The sequence below is a fragment of the Nannobrachium achirus genome (assembly GCF_963921795.1).
Source record: "Nannobrachium achirus genome assembly, chromosome: 5".
NCBI classification, from domain to species: Eukaryota; Metazoa; Chordata; class Actinopteri; order Myctophiformes; family Myctophidae; genus Nannobrachium; species Nannobrachium achirus.
In genome coordinates this window covers 46,948,258-46,972,184 of record NC_137814.1, presented here as the reverse complement: position 1 = coordinate 46,972,184, position 23,927 = coordinate 46,948,258, and the positions used below count along the sequence as shown (strand labels likewise).

Below are 23,927 nucleotides of genomic sequence, written 5' to 3'. Positions count from 1 at the left end.
TTAAGTGCAGAACATCCACATTCAATATAGATTTTTTTTAATTTCCTTTTTGTAACAATCCACATTTGCCGCGTTTTTTGTTTTTAATAATTAATTTTCTCATTTTTTTACACAGTATTGAAAAACAAAAATAATGCGGTGCATTCACATTTCTTCCCGAGGGATTCTTTGTAAGGTCGCTCTCTACAAGGGTAAAACAGTGAAAAGCTTGAAGCTGGATCCGATCCATGTTTAAACCTCACAGGGAAAAAAACTAAAGAAAAAATGAAGAAAAAAAAAAGAGTGGGCCTGGTTTTTAAAATCATCTAGCAACACTGTGGATTTTTCGCTTTGTTGACATTGCTTTTTCTGCATGTGGTTTTATTGAGGAGAGGTTGTGTTTTCACGTGTTTGTGTGTAAGGGATGAGGAGTTAATTTCCCAGCATTTATCTTTAAAAGAATACTTCCAGTCCATGCGAATAACAGTCCAAAGAGGAGAAAAAAAAGGAAAAAAGAAAAACCCAATTGTCCCCCCTTTCCCCCAGCCACGTCCAGTCTCTGTCTCCTCCTGTCTGATGTTCCTCTACGCTACGTAAGTGTAGACTTTACGATCCTCAGGCGTCCGCGCCAAGTATTCTCTTTCTATTAGTCCTTCTATACGTTTCTTGATGACCACAGGACTGGGGAGGAAACGTGACCGGAGCTGTTGAGTAACCTGGGGAGACAAAAATAATGGCAACAATTTACATATTTTCCAACTCTTGATGTTTCTTTATAAAGCCAGTGTTAATTCATGCCTAGGCCCAGTCAGTCACATCCAGCATATGTGTAAGATGAGGTTAAATCAAGTGTATTAAATGTGGGGGGGAAAGAAGAAAAAGAAATTGCCACTGCTAGGCAATCCTTCAATGTAATGTGATAGATCGTAATGAAAGTTATGAAAAATTCAACATTTAAGTTATTTTTAGCTGCAGTCATGCAGCTAAAAACATAAGCGCATACCGAGAGCTTTAGTAAGAATTATGTACTTGTTAAAGGGGGTGTAAGTGATATTCTTCAAACAGAAGCCACAAGTATTGGGGTAGTAACCACAAACCCAGGCCACAAAATGACTGAAAACTGATCTATCTGAACAAAGATGAGGCAATTACTGCGGTACAACTGGTAACCTACACTAAAATAACACTATTTAACGTTTGAGGACTGATAAGATGACGAGTGTCTCTTTCTCCCTTCCTACCTCTGCCACCAGGACATTGTGCTGCATCTTCTTCCTGGACTTCATAATGCGGACAATGGCCGCCTCGATTTCGTGCTTCCTGTCATCATCCACTTTCTGGCGCGTCTCTTTCCTTTCGGGGTCCGACTCCCCCTGTTTAGCAGCAACTGTGTGGTGGGGACAGAGACAAGATTAGCTTTGATATAGAGACTGTAAGATACAAGACAGTTCAGCCTACCGTTCCTTTAAGACATTTTAAACACACCAGGGCATGGCATGATAACCATATCAGGGTAAAACAGATACATACTCAAGGGTTGTGCCAATGTTGGGATCACGCATGGATGAACTTTTAACAAGTAACCCTCCTGTCTGTGTTACCAGAACATTTTAGGTGAGAAATAGGCTGTGTGGTAAGTGGTTGTCCAGTTGATTAATTTCATACTACATTCAAGAAAGAAATTGGGAAAAGCAAATGCATTTCATATCAACATTTATAGTAGCATCATTTAACCTAAGTTTAATGTCAATTTCTATTTGCACTTTTGAAATAATCGGTTGTTTATATTTAATTTGCCCCTAGTTGTACTAAAACATTTTTAAAGATTTGAACGACCAAATGCTGTTCCATTTCTACTCACTGTGGTGTTTGTCTATTAAGATTATATACAGGGAGTTAATGTAAAACACTGCTTTTGTGTGATTTTAAAAACAGAGAAGTTGACATGTATTTTTGAAACCTTGCTTGTAGCAGCCTGTTAGTGGCGCACTTCTGAGGCAAACAAGGTCACCCAAACCTCAAGATTTGCTAATTAGTGGTAACCCATGGAAACCTAGACATACTACAGTTGGACCACAAAGAGAAAGGACAAAGCTTGTCGAGTTCATCTTGGTGCCAATTGGCTGAATGACAGAAAACTGCTGGTGTAGGGGGATTCCCCTAGGAGGAATCTCACTCAAGACAGGCAACAGATAAGATAAGACACCGCCCAATTTAGAAAGTCTTTCATGATTCATGTGGATGACATTTTGTATTTAAAATGGGAAATTCTGCCAAAAAAACAGACAGGTTTACAGGCGTGACACACACATGCACACAATTACCTGTTTGTATTTTAACTCGGTGCAGTTTGGATGTAAACTGATCATTGACTGTAAACACATGGCCATTCTCAATCTCCTTGGACTTGGGCTCCTTGGTGAGGACTCTCTGAGTGGGCTTCCCGCATGCCAGCGACTGCAGTGCCCGCACCAGCTCCCTCTCTGGGATGTCCGTCTCCTGCTGTATCTCCTGTGGACAGGAAAAAATAATAACGACGACGAACATTCAAAGGGGAGAGGACGATTGACAGCGGAGCAGCACTCATTCTATGTTCTGACCTCAAAAGTGGACTTTTCTCTGTTGTTGAAGAGCATGAGGATGGTCATCTGGAAGGTGGAGACCTGCAGTATGTGCTTGCGAGTGTTGGAGCCCGTCACCTGGGCCCCTCCAACGCCCACCTCCGAACCGTCCTCCTGGGAACACGGTAAAGACGAGACCCCAAGACTGAGAAATGAGTCTCACACACATGATTAAACACCATCTTTATATATCAGACCAGGCATTATCACATGTTGTATGTGGCCACGCTTAGACAACAACGATCTGTAGAGAGAACGGGACATCGCCGTTGCGTTGTCACTTTCTTTCCAGTGTTCATACTATGACGCACCTGGGAAAGAAACAATGTAGTGTGCACACCATGTCGCTAGGTGGCAGTGACACCATCTGGCAGTGTGTGACATCATGTCCGATCTGCTTCCTGTCACAGCATTTGTTTACATAATCACCATGGCAGCGTACAGCCTTCAGCTGCGGTCGGCTGCGTTAGCCATGACATCACACGTTTTGCGGTTTCCCTGTAACTCGCCCGTTTAGATGGAAACGCAACGAGGATCGTTTCAAAGATTTTCACTCTGGGAAGAGCTTTTTCTTTTTTCATTTTCACATTTCACATTTCATTTTGTGGATTTCTCGTGGAAACAGTTTTGTATAAACGGGCATTTAGTCTGTGTGTGTGACTGTCAACAGTGAAGCAGTTTTGCTACGTGGGTTTAACCCATTAAGAGCCGGAATTGTGTCACTATGGATTGTAACCACTTTAACCATTATTTTATGCTTTAGCCATTAAAAAATAGATATACAAGCTCACATCACGGCACTCAAAGCTTGTAGATCTGCTATTTTTCAATCTTTAAATATATCTTTTTTAAAGACATTTGTAACTCAAATATTTGCTTCTTGGGGTCCCTGGATCAACATATTTTGAGATGGGGGTCCGCAGCCAAATGCATGTAATTTGGGGGGGTCCTTGACGGCTTGACATTTGAGAACCACTGATTTAGAAGAAGGATTTAAAAGACATTTATAGAATCAAATCAAAATACGGTATTCAAAGACTTGCACAAATTTCACAATCTTTCTAAAATAGCAGATCTACAAGCTCAGTGCCATTTTTTAATAGCTAAAGCATAACATAATGGTTAAAGTGGTTAAAATCTAGAGTAATGTGGATATGCGTCGAAAATACATGTGGAATCACCTTTTTAACAACACCATAGAAGGTTGCGTTGAGGTCTGCTGAGCCCATGTGGTGCTGGAGTGTTAGCTGTCTACCGCTGTGCTTGGCCAAGTAAAACCTGCAATACAAAAACAAAATATATGCAGTATATACGTACGTAAATGGGAAGGGACTCTGAATATATAGAGCTCAGTTGTTAAGCCAAAACAACAATGCCTACCTTCTAAAGACCTCAAAGGCATGTCTGGGAGAGGGAGGGATGGTGCATTTGGGTGTGGCCGACTGCGTGGGCCAGTAGCCGGTAGTGAGGACTCTGACTGTGAGATCAACACCACCCAGAGATACCTGAGCCGCACACAAGAAGAATTACTGTCAAAACACCAGCATTATTGATTCAATACATAGCCTGACTAACCAGTAATTATACCTCCAACCTGACTTAAGATAATTACCAACACATCCGGTTTCTTTTGCTCATAATCCAAATTCATTGTATAGCCTTGTATAGGGTTCCAATTCATATACGCATGCATTTATGTACGAAAACACAAAGACACATAATAGCAACTTCCTGAACGCAACACTGGTTTACATGAACATTTACAGGAAGTGTGTTGTATTCCATCAGTTAACCACTATCAACCTTTTGCGTTCCTCTTTTGGGCATATCGTACGCTGAAATGTTCAAAAGATTTACATTTTCAAGAATAAAGGAAAATGTTAAGTGTTTAAGGCATCGGCCTGTCTTACCCCTGTGGACTGTAAGTGTTGCCTGAATTCATCCATGGTTGTGTTGGAGATGCTCATGTCCCTGAACATACCTTCCAGTTTAGAGGTGAACTGACAGCCGCACTCCGTCTGTAAGAGGACAGAGGAGGGAAGACATGATGGGCTGTAGGCCTGTGACGATTCACTTTTTCCCGATTCGATTCGATTTCGATTCATAGGCTGACGATTCGATTATATCACGATTATTGCGTTTTCCTGCGATTTGCGATTCGAATCACGATTATTGCGATTTTTCCCCAAAAATTACAGCTTTTTTATATTGAAACATTTTAAAACAATTCTAAACAATATAAAACATTAAAAGTTGAATCATATACTTCAAATCAATGCAGCCAAATAAAGTCAGTCAATCTTTCTGACATTTATTTCAGCCAAAGTGCCAGTGGTACAACATTACAACAACATGTTCCTGGTCAAGATGCCAGAAAACAGAACAAAACAGTCATAAAAAAAAGAAGAAAAAAAAAAGAAATCGCTGTGCTGCAGGCCTACAGCACTGTGCTTTAGCCATAACATGACATCCTCATGACCTAAAACTGTTCCCTTAGGACCTGTACTTACTCTGACTGAAAGTGGTTATTTCACCATCAGGTTAATTTCGCCTTAAAAAAAATATATAATAATAATTTTAATAAATAAATAAAATCGGGAAAATCGATTCTGAACTTTGAAAATCGATTAATTGAATCGCCAGCATTAACATCACGATAATATAGTGAATCGATTTTTTTGCACAGGCCTATTGGGCTGAACGTTGCCCATTATCTGTAATAATCACAATATACAGGGTTCCCACACATCTTTACCAATTAATTTCCAAAACTTTTCCAAAACCTTTCCAGAATATTTAACCCGATTTCCAGGACTATATTAAAATAATTCAGCTCAATAACGAGTCGCTTACTCCTATGCGCAATGCCCAAAGACAGGTAGTGTATGCCAGTGGTTCTCAACCTTTTCAGACCGTGACGCCCGAAATATTCATATTTGAAGAGAGTTGAGGAATTTTGTATAACACTGTTTTATTGTGAAAATAGACGATCTACATGCTCACAACGCCTCGCGTTGCGAGGCGTTGTGAGCATGTAGATCTGCTATTTTCAAAATTTCTGCCTCTAATATTTGACAATTTGGCCAATGTTTAATTTGTCATTTCAATCTGTATTAACAAAATCAATAACAAAAGACAATGCATAGTTATTTTTTCCAGGACCTTCCAGGACCCTTGATCAATTCCAAAACTTTTCCAGTACTGGAAAACTATTTTTCTAATTTCAAAATATTTCCAGGAATTTCATGACCGTGGGAACCCTGAATATACCGTACTGTCATGAGTTATTGCCTTTATAAAATGGTCACCAAAGAGACACATCGCAAAGCATTTGCTATGCCAACATTTATGTTTAGATTCTTTATTCAAGTTAGTCAATCTCATCTTGTGATCTTGGACAGCTCTGCATGTTGTCCTTTGCAATTTCTGATACTATCATATAAACCTCACAAAACGTATTGACTCGCACCTTCAATGCAATATGAAGATTAGTATCCAGACCTCCATAAGTCTAAGTTCACTTTAAGTGTTGTCATTTGTTTTTGGCCACTTTTTGAGCGCCTGAATGCTGCAGGGGTAAAATACCTGTCCACCACCACAAAGTCTAGGGGTTAAAATCCACCGTGATGCATCTGGCTAAGCTGAACGTCTATATTAACACAATTACACGTGTCCAGGAAGGGAAGCCAGGCAGGGAGGGTCATGTTTGTCACTGTGCTAAGCCAGACAACTACTCCACAATATCTGAATGCTATATAGAATGGAACTAAATTGTGAGGAAAAATACCTACATTTTGCAGCCTAACTTGGGCGTGGAGTGAACTGTTCAGAACTGTAGAAAGACATCTGTCTTTATAATCATGGTCTATGATTATAACACACCAATCAACCAATCAGGTTTTTATGCCCATTTTATAATTCAACTAGCATGTTTTTCCTTACAACCCAAAACGTGCAAAACATTTCTGCTGCTACCGTGAAAGGGAAAACAAAGGTGACACACTGAGTTAACGGGGAGAGTGCGTGATGGGACTCACAAAAAGCCTTCTGCCTCATACCTTGAGCTTGGAGATCATGTTCTTCTCAGAGTCGTCGGAGACACTCTTGTTGGTGAGCAGCCTGCGGGCCAAGTGTTGTTTGTAGTACCGCTCAAACACGTCCTTCTCCTGCATGAACCTGAACAACACCATGGCCTTGTCCAGGATAGACTCTACCTCTTGTTCTGTCAACTGGACATATTGCAAGAGAGGACAGAGACACAAAAACAATGAGCAAAGCACCGTTACATTTCCGTTCAGATAGGTTTTTCTGTGTCGAAGTTAACCCTCTTCTACACTCTGCTTCTCTACCCTCCATCTAAGGGTTAGCTTCTTCGGCCTTTCACGGCAACCGGACGCTGCATGCATGATTTTGTTCCAAAAAATGTGTTTTGCAAAAGTCGACCGGCAGGTGGGGCTAAACAGGCCAATGTGAAAATGGTGGCATTTGTTCCTTGACCTAGTGGTAATGTGCATGCAACATTTCACGGAAATCGCACCCTGCCTTCATGATTTGAGGCATTTTGTTAAGAAACAATCTGGGCCAATCCTGCAAAGCTTGGAAGCCAATGTTAGCCAATTAGGATAGAATATGAAATATCTGACGAATCTGTCTGGATCACATCACTATAGAGATACTGTGTACTGATTTGTGTGATTTTTGGATAAAATCTGTAGGAGTAATATCAAAGAATGTGTTTTACATAAGGTGGCCTCCTGGTGGCACTATAAAAGGCAAGGGAAAGGTTTTTCCTTGACATCTAGGGAGTTCTCATACTAAGGCCATGGCTACACGGAGCTGGATATTTCATATATCCCGGTGTTACAGATATCCACATAGAAAAATATCTAGGTCCACACGGAGCTGGATATTCCATATATCCCGTTTTTTCAGATATCCACATAGAAAAATATCTAGGTCCACACGACAACGATATCTAGGTCTAACAAGCACACACACAGTAAAGTCTTCAGAGATATCCGGGTTCCCTGTCTACACGGATCCAGTGAATCGGATATTTTTCAATCTCTCCACTTATTTATCCAGTTTAAAAAATCATGTCGATTTTCTGTGTCGAAGTTAACCCTCTTCTACACTCTGCTTCTCTACCCTCCATCTAAGGGTTAGCTTCTTCGGCCTTTCACAGCAACCGGACGCTGCATGCATGATTTTGTTCCAAAAAATGTGTTTTGCAAAAGTCGACCGGCAGGTGGGGCTAAACAGGCCAATGTGAAAATGGTGGCATTTGTTCCTTGACCTAGTGGTAATGTGCATGCAACATTTCACGGAAATCGCACCCTGCCTTCATGATTTGAGGCATTTTGTTAAGAAACAATCTGGGCCAATCCTGCAAAGCTTGGAAGCCAATGTTAGCCAATTAGGATAGAATATGAAATATCTGACGAATCTGTCTGGATCACATCACTATAGAGATACTGTGTACTGATTTGTGTGATTTTTGGATAAAATCTGTAGGAGTAATATCAAAGAATGTGTTTTACATAAGGTGGCCTCCTGGTGGCACTATAAAAGGCAAGGGAAAGGTTTTTCCTTGACATCTAGGGAGTTCTCATACTAAGGCCATGGCTACACGGAGCTGGATATTTCATATATCCCGGTGTTACAGATATCCACATAGAAAAATATCTAGGTCCACACGGAGCTGGATATTCCATATATCCCGTTTTTTCAGATATCCACATAGAAAAATATCTAGGTCCACACGACAACGATATCTAGGTCTAACAAGCACACACACAGTAAAGTCTTCAGAGATATCCGGGTTCCCTGTCTACACGGATCCAGTGAATCGGATATTTTTCAATCTCTCCACTTATTTATCCAGTTTAAAAAATCATGTCGATCATGTCGATCACATGACTGTAGAGATACTCTCTACCGATTTTTGTGATTTTTGGACAAAATCTGTAGGAGTACTGTCCAAAAATATGTTGAGCAAAAATTGGCCTCATGGTGGCGTTAGAACAGGCCCATGTGAAAAATGTGGAGCAGACGCAGAGGTTCTGCATTGGCATCCAGGGAGTGTGTGCGTAGTTTGGCAGTGACTGGGCCAACGGCACCGGAGATTAGCTGGTAACAGACGGACGGACAGACTGACAGGGTGTTCTATATAGCTCAAGATTTAAGACCGTAGCAAATGCATTTAAACATACCCCTTTGACCCCCTTCTTGAGCTTATCATCAATGAAGAGGGAGAGGTATTCTGGTGACCGGGAGTTCAGGTTCAGGAAATATTCAAAGTCCCCAGCAATGGTTTGCTTGAAGAGTCTGTCGTTGCTGAAGGATTCCAGCAGGAAACGGTCAAACCTCGTCTTTAGGTCCAGCAGGCCCTGTGAAAAAAGTCCAATTATGTTTTAATAAATGGTTTGTTATAATAAGGTAAACATACGGTATGTCGATCATAGATTAATAAGACTTTTTAAATTGATGCAACAATCATGGCTACTACTGTATTTACTCTAAAAGCATGCTAACATTCCAGGAATAGAAAGGTTGCAGTATCCTATCCACTCGCTTGAAATTTCATTGATTATGTCTATCGGGCCGGCTGGAGCATCTTTTGAGTTTTTCACCCACTGCTCGTGTAGACAGAAATTATAACAATAAGCATTCAATGAGGACCGATTTATGCAGAGTTGGTAATAAAAATTTAAATAAAGAAAAACGTGACCTACAGTAAGCAGGGCTATTCACATCACAATGCATTATTATTCCATTGAGACATGAACACACATGAAACAAAAGATCCACTTCAGGATCTCGACAAATGAAGGCCTACTTTACCTGAATGTAGTCGACTGGGTTCTTGCCCTCTCCTTCCTCAGACACCAGAGCTTTGCCCTGCTCCCTCAGGTAGGAGCTCATGCACTCACACATGGTCTTCAGGCCGTTTGGCACACGACTGAACAGCTTGTACATGCAGCCCAGGTCTGCAGGAAGGTAGTGTATTGGTGAAAGACTGACCAAGAGTAGTAGAATGCAGGGGTTAAAGTAAAAAAGAATCCCATGACTGAAATTTATTTTCAGACCATGTCTCCCAATATGTGATTTTAGAAACATGGTGCGTGCAGCGCACAACAATATTTGGGGTGTTTTCCTGAAGTTCTGAACTGCCTTCACTGAATGTGTGTGTGCCAATCCATGCTTCATTTTATAGAAGTATCTTCTGAAGTTCTGTTGTATTCTATTGTTAGTCTGGCCAATTCAAATACTCATATCTTGAAATTATAACTGCTTTTTAGTTTTGAGATCACTTGACTAGCGTTACTTTTTTTTTTGCCGATCTGCACTGATCTCAGAAATAGCTCCTATGGAATCCTCAAGACTGAAATCAGTCCCCAGGACTGAGAACTTTAACCCGAGAATGACCTTTTCTTGCCGCCACATGCCAACTATCCAAAAGGTATCGTTTCAAAATGACGTAAAACAAGGGTCTTCAACTGGGGGTCCGGGACCCCTAGGGGGTCATCAGAGTTACTACAGGGGGTCCTCCATATCTTTGTGTGATAGAAACCTTTTTTTTACATTAACCAACTTGAACCCTAGCATCCATATTCTGAGAACTTTAGCCAAAAATAGCAGATCTACAACGCCTCGCAGTTGTGAGCTTGTAGATCGTCTATTTTCGGCAAAGAGGTTTGGTGTAGAGGGGGAAGAAGAGGCAGAGAAAAAACAAAGTTCCTCACCTTCGGTCTTGCCGTTTTTGAGCATGTGAACCAGGCCAGAGTTCTCCATTTCCACAATGGTCTTCATGTGTTTGGAGATGAGCTCCCGCTCCACCACCTTGACGATGGGCTCCTCTGTGGTCTTGTCCAAGCAGTGCATGACCCGCTCGATCTCCTCGTTGATCCTGGCCTCCACCTTCTTGATGTAAACGCTGGCACTGTTTTCGGCTAGGAACTTTTGGCTCTCCATCTGTCGGAGAGGATGTTGGGAGGTTGTTATAAGCACCAAGGACTTTCACTGGTCCCAAAATGACAGAACAAAACACACAATTTGCCAAAATATGGCCAACCCCACCTGGAAGAATTCAGCAGACATATCTAGGAAGGGTCCCTCAAAGTCTTCTTCATACACAGATCTGCCTTCCAGGCCAAGAATCATCAGCATCTGACAGGCATTCCTAATCGCTCCCCTGCAAGTGTCACATGGTGGTATTGTTCATGTAAGATGAGGAAAAGAAGAGAACAAACAGTAGGGCATTGGTTCTCAAAGGGGTCCTTGAGGGAGTTCCAGGGGGTCCCCAGCAAAATGATAGTTAGGAACCAAATGGACACTTATGGGTCTTTACTGTACTCAGAGATTGTACAAATGGAACCAAAGGTTTGGTTTGATTTGTACACTCTCAGAGTTAAACTAACATTGATTTTACACTATAAATTAGGGTCCCAGAGATAGAAATGCCATTACTGTTAGAGTCATAAAAGCCCGATATTATGTGGGTCTCTGGCATATCTTTTCAAATGGGGGTCTGCGGGCTAAGTGTCAATTTGGAAGTCCTCGACATGAAAAGGTTTGAGAACCTTATGCAAGATGAAAGAAACAGAAAAACAAACAGTAGGGGACAAAACATTCAATGAGTTAGCAGTAGTGAGCAGTCCTATCTCCTTACCTGTCTACCACCTCTCCCTTCCTCTCCCGTGCAATCATGTCTAGCAAGGTCTGTCTGAGGTGGTCCCGAATACAGCCATAGCGCACCACCTGGTCCCTGAAGATGATAAGGCCCAGGTTGTACACATTCTCCACATTATTCTGCTGAACATACACTCGGTCCTGCGATAAAAAAATAAAATATAAAAAAAGTTAGTTAGGAATGACATCAGAGAGTACAAAATAATAATATATAGTGGCAAAAGTCAAGCTCACCTTTTACATATAATACTCGGTAAGAAAAGTAAACAAATCTTCCAGTGATTTACTCAAGGAATGTTTTTGAAAACTGTGTGCAGTCCAATTTTACAGTTGTAAAGCATTTGGCCACAGTGAATACATCAAATGGCTCAAAACATAACTGGCTGATAAATGAGATCCACCGCACACTCCCAACTGTGTTGTGCAAGAGTTGCTGACCATATTGCTTCCAAGGAGCTCACACTTTTCAAAGAAAACAAACCCAGCATAGAGTTCAAGGGATACTGCATTACAACTACATTGTACACTGGCCACTGGAGCACAGCCACACTCCTGTGATCTGAAAGACTTTATTCACAGAGTACAATAAATCCAAGAATTTGCCTGGCTGACAATGGCGCAGGAGCAGGTGATTATCCATTTGTCCTCCAGAGTTCAGCAGGCCAGAGCAAGCAAGTTGCTATCATTGCACAAGTGAAGCTGACCTGAGCACTGCAGCAGTTCAACAAAAATACATGGCTGATTGCAGGGGAGGGGGGATAAAGGAGGGAAAGAAAAAGACGGAGGAAGCCAGGAGGGAGAGTGGAACGAACAATAGAACCCCCTGAGATAGCGCTGCATTTCAGTAGCAGGCTTTGTCATTGTTTGGACCATGCTTCCACGTACTTTCATGGGCTCTCATTCACTTTCACTCTCACTAACACTTCAGCCTTTTTGCTTGCTACACTAAATCAACAGTCTTGCCAGTTGCTCAAGGGAAACAAGTAATAAATAAAGCAACAGAGACTCTTTGTTTAGCTGACAAAACTAAAAAATCATGTCTTAAAGTCCAGGTCCAACCTGGGATGTAGGTAGGTGGGGGGGAAGGGGGGCAGTGCTGGACATTCCTTCACAATTTTTCTTGCCAGGGCTAGAGGACAAGAATCCTCCTCAAGATGGACAGAAGCCAGAGGAGAATTTATCTTATTTTTCAGGTCATCTCTTATTATGTAAGAGCCGAGGCACCGCCCGTGTAAAACAGAGGACCTTCTATGTGAACACCCCATAACTAATTGTTAAATGACTATGACAAGGGCCCAGTATAACACCTACCATGTACATGAGGATGTCTCTGATCATGACCATGGCAGTCTGATGGTCATTCCAGGCTTGATTCAGTGTTTGCAGAAAGTTATTGTTCAGAGAGTTTAACACATCTTCCCGTACCTGTAATGATAGACAAGAGAGCCTCAGAAATGTGTTGAGGTGCGTTTCATGTAGGCGGGCACAGCAGATTTTCCAGCACCGTTGAAAGCGAGCTCTCACAGAATACACTAGGAAATGTTATGCAAGACTTTCACATGGCATTCAATAGGATATCAAAACATATTGATAGGATTCAGGATAAGATTCAGGTAATGAGAATACACTGTTTATTAAAATTCTGCATCTGCAACCAGAATCACGCACTGTATAACAGTGTGCGGTAAACCCTACTGGAAACTTCTATTGGAAAATCGGTATCAGTCGATTTGAACATGCAAATAATCGGTAATCAGACATCGGCCTAAATGTCAATATCGGGCATCCCTACTGAATACCATAGTAACACATAACATTTGCTGCTTAATGCTTGAGGGAAACACCCTTTACCTTCTGTAAAGTTCCATTTTCTTTGTAAGGAATCACTCCGTCCACATGACTTATTTTGCCAACGTTCATTTGAGTAGTTGCTGTGTGCATTCTGTCAACCATTGTGCTTTGTAATCAAAAGATAGCAACAGGACTCTTAGCTTAGTGCCTCATTGATCTTTCGATTATAGGACTAGTATTTAAATTGACTGTAGATTTCTTCCCCCAAAGAATGAGTTGAAGACATTGTACAAATACAATTGTGTGGCTTTTGTTGTTTGCCATTTTATTTGGAAATGTCTGATGAAATCTCTCTTTTTTTTAATCAATTTAAGACAGGAGACTATTTAAAAAAATAAATAAAACTAATGATCACTGACAGAATCTACTTCCGTTTTTTAAGCACCATTTGTCAACAAGGATGTGTGAGTAGGAGATATTGTGGTGCTTTACTTTATTGATGAGATGCTCGGTGACGACCTCCCGCAGGCCTGTGTAGAGCTTCTCTCCGTGCTTGTGCAGAACCATTGTGTAGGCGTTCCTGTACAGCTCCTCAAAGCTCAAACCACTGTTGTTCTTCCTCTGGATCTCCTGGATGGCATTCTTCAGAAGGTCCCAGATGTTGTTGACGTACTTCTCGTCCATCGTCATCTGATAGACGCAGAAAGATGAAACAAAAAGGTGATAAAGTAGAGCAAGGGTCTTCAACAGGGGGTCCTCAGAGTTACTACAGGGCCAGGGGGTCCTCCAAATCTTAGAGTGATAGAAAGTTGTTTTCTTCTTTATATATTGATACTAGTGTCCATGTTATGAGAACTTTAGCCAAAAATAGCAGATCTACAAGCTCACAACGCCGTTGTGAGCCGTTGTGAGCTTGTAGATTGGCTATTTTTGGCAAAGAGCTTTGGTGTAGTGGGGAAAAAGAGCAGACAAAGTACAGAGTGAAAGGTCAAATATTGACGGTTCAAGTGGTTAAATATCTGAAAACACAAATTGACGGTTGTGCTGTCAAACAATGAAACTATATGGAATCTATTGAAAAGGCTGTGGGGGCCCCTGCTTCATCTCTCTCTCAACTAAGGGGTCCTTGGCCTGAAAACGTTGAAGACCCCTGAAGTAGAGTAATGCCAGCGAGAAACTGAGAATCATGCATTTGGACGACAGATCATGGGGTCCATGGGGTTTTTCTTATGATACAACTTCCACAGTCAATATACAGTAATATTATTCCATGTAACTCTTGAATTAAGCACAACTTGTGCATGTGCAATAGTATACTGAAGATGTCAAACAGTTTCTTTCTGGGGGGCTCCAGTCCCTTTTCAGTTACTGTATGTGTGTGGATCAAAGGGTTTGTTCACAACGCCTGATAACAAGGAAAGGGGCATGTTATGACTTCACTTCTGCGCTGACTGACACGTTAAGATACGAGTGAAAACATAGTATAGGGGAAGAGGGCGGCACGACAATCTCACAATCACAAAACGTGTGTCATATCATAAACCTTCATTATGTTTCAGACAGTCACAGACATACCATAACCAGGTCACTATACAACAACTTATAAGATTGTTGCCTCACACAACACAGTTGGAAACAACACCCCACAACTAATAGTCCTTCCTTGTTTTCCATGGTAATGGATGCTGTCAACAGCTGCAGTATGCAGTGCTGTGCACACCATGTCTGCAGATCCTACAACTGAACCTGGCAACTTTCATGTATGGACTGGCAGAATAAGTCTACCATGAGTCCGAGGCCAAGTTGGCTACTATCAAATTTCCCAAGCAAGTGAAAATGTGTCATTTAACGTTGTGTAACGTAAACACTAAACATGTAACAGTAACACAAGCATAGTGGTGTAAATGGAAAGCTCTATGTCCAGTGGTTCTCAAAGTGGATTCCAGGGACTCTGTGGGTTCCTTTAGGGGGGTCTACATTGACATAACAAGTCATTTGTACCCTGCCCGAATTAAGGGGAGACCTTGACATTTTAAAGTTTGAGAAAAACTGCTCTGTCAACGTCAACTGTAGCTGTCTGTCTGTCTGTGGGTGGATCATGGGCCCAAACAAGCTGAACCGGCAACTGCGACCGTTAACCAGCGTGATTTTGCAGACTGTGTGCAAGAGCAACTCAGCTAAAGCTAGCGAGGCCCGCTAGTCTTGCTAGCAGCCACTAGCTAGCCTCTCATCAGTAGTAAAAGACGTTTCCTTCCTTGGCAAATCGCTATTTTAGCTAAAACTAACGCCAGATGACGAGGACATTTTCTGTAAACCCCAGGGACATCGTCAATTCAACTCAAGAGCTTTAGTTTAGTGGCATGGAAAACATACGTTTGCATTGCAAAAGCAGGTGTCAAAATAGAATAAAAACAGTTGAAAAATGGGGAACATAATATACAGTTGCAGGGTGTACAGCATTGTGTAAACAGAGCTATGTCAGATTTTGTCGTGTATATATTATATTATATATCACTAAGCCCGTGTTGTTTAAGTCCGCGCGAGGTTAAAACGAAAGTAGTTCATTAGTTAAACATTAGTTGTGTTGACTTGACACTGAGCAGACAGCGAGAGGGCCCTGCTGGCTGCTGCTACTGCTGTGTTTTATTTGACCAACTTAATGCTCCCATGGAGGTGGGGAAACGCAGATCTACAAGCTCACAACGCGGCGCGTCCAAGACTTGCTGTGAGCTTGTAGATCTGCCCTCCCCGCACCGTCTTATGTATGAATCAGGCTTTTCAATTAGCTTAAACTTGCTAGCTTGATTTCCGTGGCGACGAACGAACCCCGTTCTTTTCCCATTTCTGTGTGCAAACAACTTGTCTTGCCGTTTTTTGACGCATACTAAACTTGGTTCTCGGCCCTCCTCCTCCTCATAGCTAGGTTAAGGTGAACACTCACAGGGAAGGCTCGTATCCTCATCTTGGTGTCCTTCTTGGTGCCGCCTTTCAGATTGGACATGATTGAGTTTGTTTTTTTTAATGAACCGAACCGTTCGTTTTTGTTTCTACGTCAACATGAAAGAAACTACATGGAAAAAGACACGCTGCTCCTCCTGTGTCGGTTTATAACAAACGGACTGTACGGTGGCGGGGCAGGGAGAGACTTTTCCCCCCCTCCGTAAAAATGAATGTCCGGTTGTGTGTTTGTTGTGTTGTGTTTGTTCGTTCTTCTCCTTCTTGTTGTTGTCAGTCAGTCTACACCTCCTCCTCTGTGTGAGTGTGTTTTTGGCTAACTAACGTTAGCTAGTTCACAGTGATGGCGGACAACAACCTTCCCACTGCAGCAAGCAACGCCGAGTGGCGAAAACTCTCGCGAGATAGATGGATAGAAGAAACTCAACTTGGCAAAGAGACTGACAGACAGGTGCGTTCTACAGGTAGATATAATAATGACAGCTCAGTCATCCCCAATTATTATAGTGATTTATTGATATTATATATTATGTGATCATTTACAGCAACGGGCCTTGAGTAACATTGAAACAAAACATTGTGTGTAATATATTAGGCCTGTCACCTGTGTGTGTGTGTGTGTGTGTGTGTGTGTGTGTGTGTGTGTGTGTGTGTGTGTGTGTGTGTGTGTGTGTGTGTGTGTGTGTGTGTGTGTGTGTGTGTGTGTGTGTGTGTGCGTGCGTGTGTGTGTGTTCAAATATAGTATCCTATATTAAAATGTGTTTCCATTACCCCCATTGATTCCGGTGGGGGCCCCAAATCCGGAATAAATGGGGTAATGAAAAATGGTGGTACATTTATTGTAATAAAAATGTTGTCTTAGGAATGCAACAAATACAAAAATATCCCATTGAGATACAATGGCAATTTCCACATTCCATTCTTACAATGGGAGTCAACACTAGTGTTGTCACTCTCATACTAGATCATGCTGATCATGGCATCAGCAAACAAATCTGTCAGCTCCAATGTCCATATATGAGCACAAAAAGTGGCTTGAGATCATGGATCTCCATATATGGGCATAAAAGGGACAAGAACTGACAGATACAGAGATGCAAAGTAGGATTGAGGGCCTATGCAGCCTGAATTTCCTGATGTGCTGTAATACATGACAATACATGAATTGACCAGATATTGACTAATATGCATTATTAGCAACGACGGAAACGCATTATTTATTGAATCATATATTTAAAATGTCCAAGCAGATCTTGTTAATATGCTAGGCCTAATATGATAGCCTAATATATTAACCAAGGTAACTTAAATGCCAATTGGCCAACCCAACAGCCTACTACACTAGGCGGTGATTTTCTTGTTGTCCATCGTGTCAGTTTCAGAAAAGTTGATCATCATGCCCCTCCTCATCTTCTCTGTCCTCCAGTCCAGTTGTCTGGATATCGTAATGGATTCTCTGCATGTTCCACCTTTCATTCTTAGTGTTAGTCATTTGAAGATCCCACTGATGACAGACCAAAGGCTGGAAGACCGAATATCTCCTCACCGTCATGACAATGCTCTCTAAAAATGAAATAAGCCAAGAGAAAGAGTGAATTAGGCTAGATGCCGGTGCTGTGTCAACGACGAGCAAATATAATATTCCATAATGGGCCTACTTCTATATTCTGCTGCAAAGATAGGAACTGTTGCAATCCTATGAAAATGAGGCCCAGCTCTCCTCTTCAGCCCCATGTTCTCCAACTCCAGTCTTCTGATTTCCGCCTGCATCTGTCTGATCACTTTTAAGAGCTTCTCCTCGCTGTCCATGGTGCCGAATGGAGACGCTGTACCCCACATAAAGGCAACTACGTACTACCACACACCCCCATTTGACCTGTAAACAGATATCTAGGAGCAAGAACGTTCTGTTCCCTCTATTTTAAGGTGATTTCAAAGTAAATTAGTTTACAAAAGCGTGGAATTTCATCTTTACAACCTATAGAGTAAACGATCAAATAATAAGCAATCGGTCCTCATCATCACACCATTGATTCTGTCCTCACATGATGAGGAGAGGGTTGTTTTCTTCTTTGAGACCGGATGCCTGCCACTCTCCCTCCTCCTGTTAAATATTCATCAAGTCTGTCAACATAAAGCAACAATAGGCTGTCGGGACAGTGAGGATGCTGGCCCACAGCCTATACGACCTAGCATAGGATACTAGTCTGCTGCAGTGAAATAGGGTGAATCGTTTCTCCTTCAACATTGAAGCAATTCTGAAAGAGAATGTAAATATAATTTGAAATGGTAGATTTTAGTTTTGTTGTTCATATTGTGCGTGCGTGTGTGTGTGTGTGTGTGTGTGTGTGTGTGTGTGTGTGTGTGTGTGTGTGTGTGTGTGTGTGTGCGTGTGCGTGTGCGTGTGCGTTCGTGCGTGCACGCCTGCATGTGTGTGCATGTTTGTCGATTAAGGAATGTATTTTCCCCCTCCCCAGTTATACCAAGGTGACCTTGATCGCTCCCAGGCTCGTGAAAGTTCATGCTGTGCATCATGTCTATACCAGTGGTTTCATTCACTGTGACACATACAGTTCAATTCAATACTTTATTATTGTACCTAAGGGGGGAATTCATATTGCAGCCATGCAATAAGAGAAGCATTACACCATATACGACACAAGAAGGGAACATACTGTAGAATGAAGACCTCGTAGCAATGTCAGCTGTTTTGAGTTCAATACCATGATAGCAGCAGGGACAAAGTGGACTGGTCCCATTGTTTTGGCTGCAGGCACCCTGTATCAACAAGCTGATGGCTGAGGCTCAAATTCCTTCCTAAAGAGGATCGTAAGGACAGTCCATGATTCCTGAGGACCTGTTTTTGGTCACTGAGCGGTGCCTGGTTCATCCCAGTGATTTTGCTTGCCAATCTGACCCAACTATTTGTTGCAAATATTAAGATTTCCATACAAGGCAACAAAACAGAGTCTTACTGAATCTATTTTAGATTTAGTAAGATTTACAATTTAGGCAAACTGAGCGTAAACAACCATAAGGAGGCGTAACCTGGGCAGAACAAGGCAGAAGGAACCTCCTGGTTCATCTGTCAGGCCAGGGACCAATCAAATGGCTGACAAAGGGTCCAATGCTTTGCCTTGAAAATGTAAAAAGACAGCCTACGTAGTTGTTGTTGAACAATTTGGATGAAAAATTAGATTTGAGGTCTTTGGCCTACTGCAGCATACACAAGAAATATGACATTTATTGGTCTAGTTGTATTTTAGATTAGCTACGGACAGACACACAGACACACAATGGCAAATATGATCTCCTGATGGAGATTTAAAAAAAGACACAAGCTTCTCAGCATTTACATTTGACTGGACGGTGTTCAAAGCTGAAGAGAAATCTATAAATAAAAGCCTGGCTGGCACGAGTTGTGGATACCTCAAAATGTCTGAATAAAAGATCAAAGTGGTGACTTTGCTGCAGGCAAACTGAAAACCTCATTCCTAATAATATTTTCAAATGATCTCATAGAAAGTTTCACGGTGTTCTGTCCAGCGGTTACCGAGATTAGCTGGACACAGACACTCTGACACGATGGGCGGACAGACGGGAGCGAAAACATAATATCCGCCTTCCGTCCGTTCCGGCCTGGTGTAGATAATAATACTATAGCCCATATAAAACTACAAGCTGTTTAACCCCGTATATTAAAGGAGTAGTTCACCCCCAAAATGACTTTCTTTCTATGGATTACTCACGCCATGGAGACTTGAGTTCAATAATATGTTATTGTATTTTTCACATTCCCAAGACAAAAAAATATATATTTTTGCACACTGTCGCCACCATGGCCTGGGGTCTGTGTTCTGAGGAAATGAGTGGAGAAACAGGATTTTTCCAACTTTGAAATGGGGGAGGGGAGTGAGATGCTATAGCATAAACGATTTGAAGGGTCAGGTTATTAGCTACAATCCTATTGAATGATGTTGATAGGCAAATAACAGCTAATCTTATTTGGGCACCAAGCAAACATATTTTAATCTCTTATTTTGGTGCTGGTGATTTACTATGGGGGCACCACATAAATTCCTCTATTATGCAGGAAAATCCCTGGAGGAAACAGAGAGAAAGTGTGGGGTTATACCCTGGTCATAATTAAATCATTATCTGTCAGACTCACTACCTGTCAACTCACATGCACACGCTCGGTATAGCAACTATGGCTCAGGAGGTAGAGCGGACGGTTTGATGCCCTGGCATGTCGATCTGTCCTTGAGCAAGACAATGAACATCATTTTATAGAGCTAGGGGTGAGCATATGACATGTAATTCTCTCTAAATCCCATGGTTATGGTAAGTGTAACCCCAAAGTCCTATTTGATACCATTAAAGGACGACTTCTCTCATTTTCATCAGTGCCATATTATAATATGGCATTGTTTTTGTCGAGTGCATCTCTCCACTCCGACATGTCTCCTTTCCGACATGTCTCCATTCCGACACTAACCCTATCTCTAACCCTAACCCTAAACCTTAGGCCCATGGGAGTGTCGCCACTCCGACAATAAGAAGTCAACATGTCGACAGTGGCGACATGTCGGAATGGAGAGAGCCTCCCGTTTTTGCTTACTGGGCCTGTGTCTAGACGGGGGGTTTCTGAACTGTCCACAGCTCTCCTATGAGACACAGGCCAAGTAGGAAAAAACATTACCATTCTTTATGAGCATTAGTGAGGACCTGAAAATGTAAAATGAGTGAAGTCGTCCTTTTAATGATATTGTCATTCCACAAACATCCGAACCACCTGACTTCTCTGTCAAGTACTGTAATAATTTTCTCATGTCCTTTGTGAACAAGGTTGCCAGTGTTCTGGATGGGCATCAGTCTATTCACCACGACACACACGATCAAATCAGTGACCTGTTCTTCCCCCATTGGAACACGGGGGCTCAGGTCAATTGTCTCATACCCTGAGTTAGAGATGATTATGCATGACTTTGTCTCCTCACGCCTGGACTATTGCAATTCACTTTTCACCTGCTTCAGTAAAACATAAATGGACTGCCTCCAATGAATCCAAAATGCTGCTGCCACTGCCAGACTGTTAACCAGGCCCAGCAGAAGGTGCCACATCCCTCCGGTCCTGGCCTTGCACTGGCTTCCTGTTAATTTTAGGGTCCAGTTTAAGGTTCTGGTGCTCACAAGCGCTGCACGGTCAGCCCCTGAATATTTAATTGACCTGCTCCAAAATCATGTGCACATTAGGGCCCTAAGGTCTGATGAAAAGGGTCTACTTGTTGACTCATTCCGCATTCCAAATACAAAAAACAAATATAAAAACTAAGGCTTAGGCTACATGAATCTGGACCTTTCTTTGTGCGATTGGCTTGCAGCCACACAAAGCTGGAGATTTTGTCCGCTAAACCGGATCTTTTTTAAACCGGATCAGTGTTGCCAGACGTACGATAATTATCGTATTTGTACGATAATTTGACCCTCTGTACGATGTACGATCAATAATTCCAAAAATGCCCAAATGTACGATAATTTCGGCATATCATCAAAAAGAGCGTGAATTCACTATTTTCCCTGGCAGCTGATCTGGGATCTGGTTTGGCTTCTCAAAATAAGCCAGGAAATCAGTCAATCTGACCCTAGATCTGTACTTGGAGGCGTTAAAAACACTGGTTGCATCTTTCCAGACCAGTTTCAGGCTTTTATTTGTGTAAGCTCCAAGAAGTTGCCTGCCTCCACGCAGCATATCTGATGCGTTTTTGTCACGCAGGAGTCTAAAAACGAGGTCGTTTCTTACACTAAAGACGCATTTTTTTGGTGAAATTACGTTTTTACGCGAGTGATTTCTCTTTTTTGGCCGTGTACGATAGTTTCATGTCAAATACGATAATTCTGAGCCTCCGGTACGATAATTCAACATTTCCCATATGGTAACACTGAACCGGATAAACAGGTGATTTTCAAAAAGATCCGATTCTCAGTGGATCTGTGTAGGCATGGATGTTTTTAGACCTAGATTTTGTCGTGTGGACCTAGATATTTTTCTATGTGGATATACGAAGATCCAGATTAGTGTAGCCTTGGTCTAAAAGTGACAGAGCCTTTCAGTCTGTACCTCCCAAACTTTGGAATGCCCTTACACAGGTCTTGAGAGCTGTTATGTGGACATGTTTAAGAACAACCATAAAACGCTACTGTTCAAACAAGCGTTTGCGGACGGTCCTTGATTTGTTACTCCAATGTGTATGTATTTTGTCTGCTGTCTTGCTTTGAGATTAATTGTAATGTTTACATTGTACTGTCAGTGTGTCAGTGTGATTGGATGAATGTAATGCACATTGTAAAGCACTTTGGAGAAAGGCACTATTTAAATGCGTCATTTGCCGTTCATTTGACCCTGTTGTTATAATACTCACATGTCACATCTCTTGTTTGTTACCCCTGGTTAAATGTTAATTTGCTAGAGACTTGGAGAGTATCCAGAACCTTTCCCACCACCAGAAATAGATGAGAGTGGCTTTTAATGACTTTTAGGGGGCACAAGTGGTGTGCATTGCTAATTATGCAGACTACAGTGACAGACAGCTCCTTTCCAACTTTCATGAGCTCTTCTATTCAGTGCAGTTAAGGACAGAGGTAGTTTCATATTAGCGTTTTGTTAAAGACTTGTTCACATGCGTGGTGTCTAACACAAGCACTGAAATGATCTTAAATATATTTGGGACCTTAACCCAAATAGTACCATTTTGAACAGTGAGGCTATACTAGGCTGATTGTGAGAAGATAAGTTTGACGCATCACTGGCTGGCACTGTATATGATAGTCTTTCCAATTCCTTCCATTCTACAGTCATTAGCAGATAAACAGATAATCTGCTTTCATAGCCAAAGATAGAAGCTTCACATTGCCATAAGAGGAGCTATAGATATTGACAATGCACCAAGTGAGGTTCTGGTGATGTAAAGTAACAAAGTACCTACTTAAGTACTGTACTTAAGTACAATTTTGTGGTATTTGTACTTTATTTGAGTATTTCCAATTTCCGATACTCCACTCTCAGAGGCAAATATTGTACTTTTACTCCACTACATTTATTTGAAAACTTGGCTTACTAGTTACTTTGTAGATTTGGGATTATTATAACAAAACATACATTATTTAACTACTTCAGCCCTACATTTCTGCCATTTAAAAATAGCCGACCTACAAGCTCGATGGGTTGCTTGCTACACGTCAAGAGCTTGTAGATCTACTATTTTCAAACGGGTTGTATACATTTGAAAACTTTAAATGGGACATTCTGCATAATGAGTAGCCTACTTTTACTTTTGATACTTTAAGTACATTTTGATACCAATACTTTTGTACTTTTACTCAAGTACATTTCGAATTCCGGACTTTTACTTATAACTGATATATTTCTATACTGCAGTATTTACTTTTCCCACCACCACTGATCAAGTCTGTCTCCTACATAGATTTTCTTCTCTGTTTACTTAATTAATCACGTGATACCTACTCTGACCGGCAGGTGGCGGTGTAGTGTGGCTTTTGAGAGCACTACTTGCCAACAACCCTCTGTCAGAGAGTGCGCACACACACACACACACAGTCAGACAGTATGCACGAGCACAACTCAGGTAAGGCCAAAAGAAAACTGGAAGCAATGCATTTTAAAGCAAATGGTAATGGATTTTCTGCGGCAAATGATTACAGAGGCAGAATTTAATGCACTGCTTTTGAATCAAGCCCTTTTTCCGTCGTTGCAATTGTCTTTGCAAACATGACACCAGGAGGAGGGTCAGGACAAATGCTAGGCTACTTCCTACAGAATCCTGGACTCATCATTTCAGCCAACTTACTTTTTGTCATGGCGCCAGCATC

At 41.7% G+C, this 23,927-nt stretch overlaps 1 protein-coding gene across 2 annotated transcripts; it reads right to left on the bottom strand.

Moving 5' to 3' along the window:
- Positions 1–20: 20 nt before the first annotated feature.
- LOC308285641 (cullin-3) lies at positions 21–16,391 on the bottom strand. 2 transcript variants are annotated; one of them, XM_080726472.1, is made up of 16 exons: positions 16,024–16,391; positions 13,575–13,772; positions 12,603–12,716; positions 11,272–11,432; positions 10,680–10,794; positions 10,346–10,574; positions 9,444–9,589; positions 8,813–8,989; positions 6,659–6,829; positions 4,511–4,618; positions 3,981–4,105; positions 3,782–3,878; positions 2,580–2,714; positions 2,304–2,490; positions 1,221–1,366; positions 21–695 (listed from the first exon to the last, which is right to left on the bottom strand). In XM_080726472.1, exons 1-16 carry the CDS (start codon positions 16,081–16,083, stop codon positions 564–566), a joined length of 2,301 nt encoding a protein of 766 aa, XP_080582598.1. In that variant the 5' UTR covers positions 16,084–16,391; the 3' UTR covers positions 21–563. The 2 variants fall into 2 exon arrangements, with proteins under 2 accessions (XP_080582598.1, XP_080582599.1); XM_080726473.1 differs by lacking the exons at positions 21–695; positions 1,221–1,366 and having other exon boundaries at positions 2,352–2,490; positions 2,580–2,745.
- Between the last annotated feature and the right edge of the window lie 7,536 nt (positions 16,392–23,927).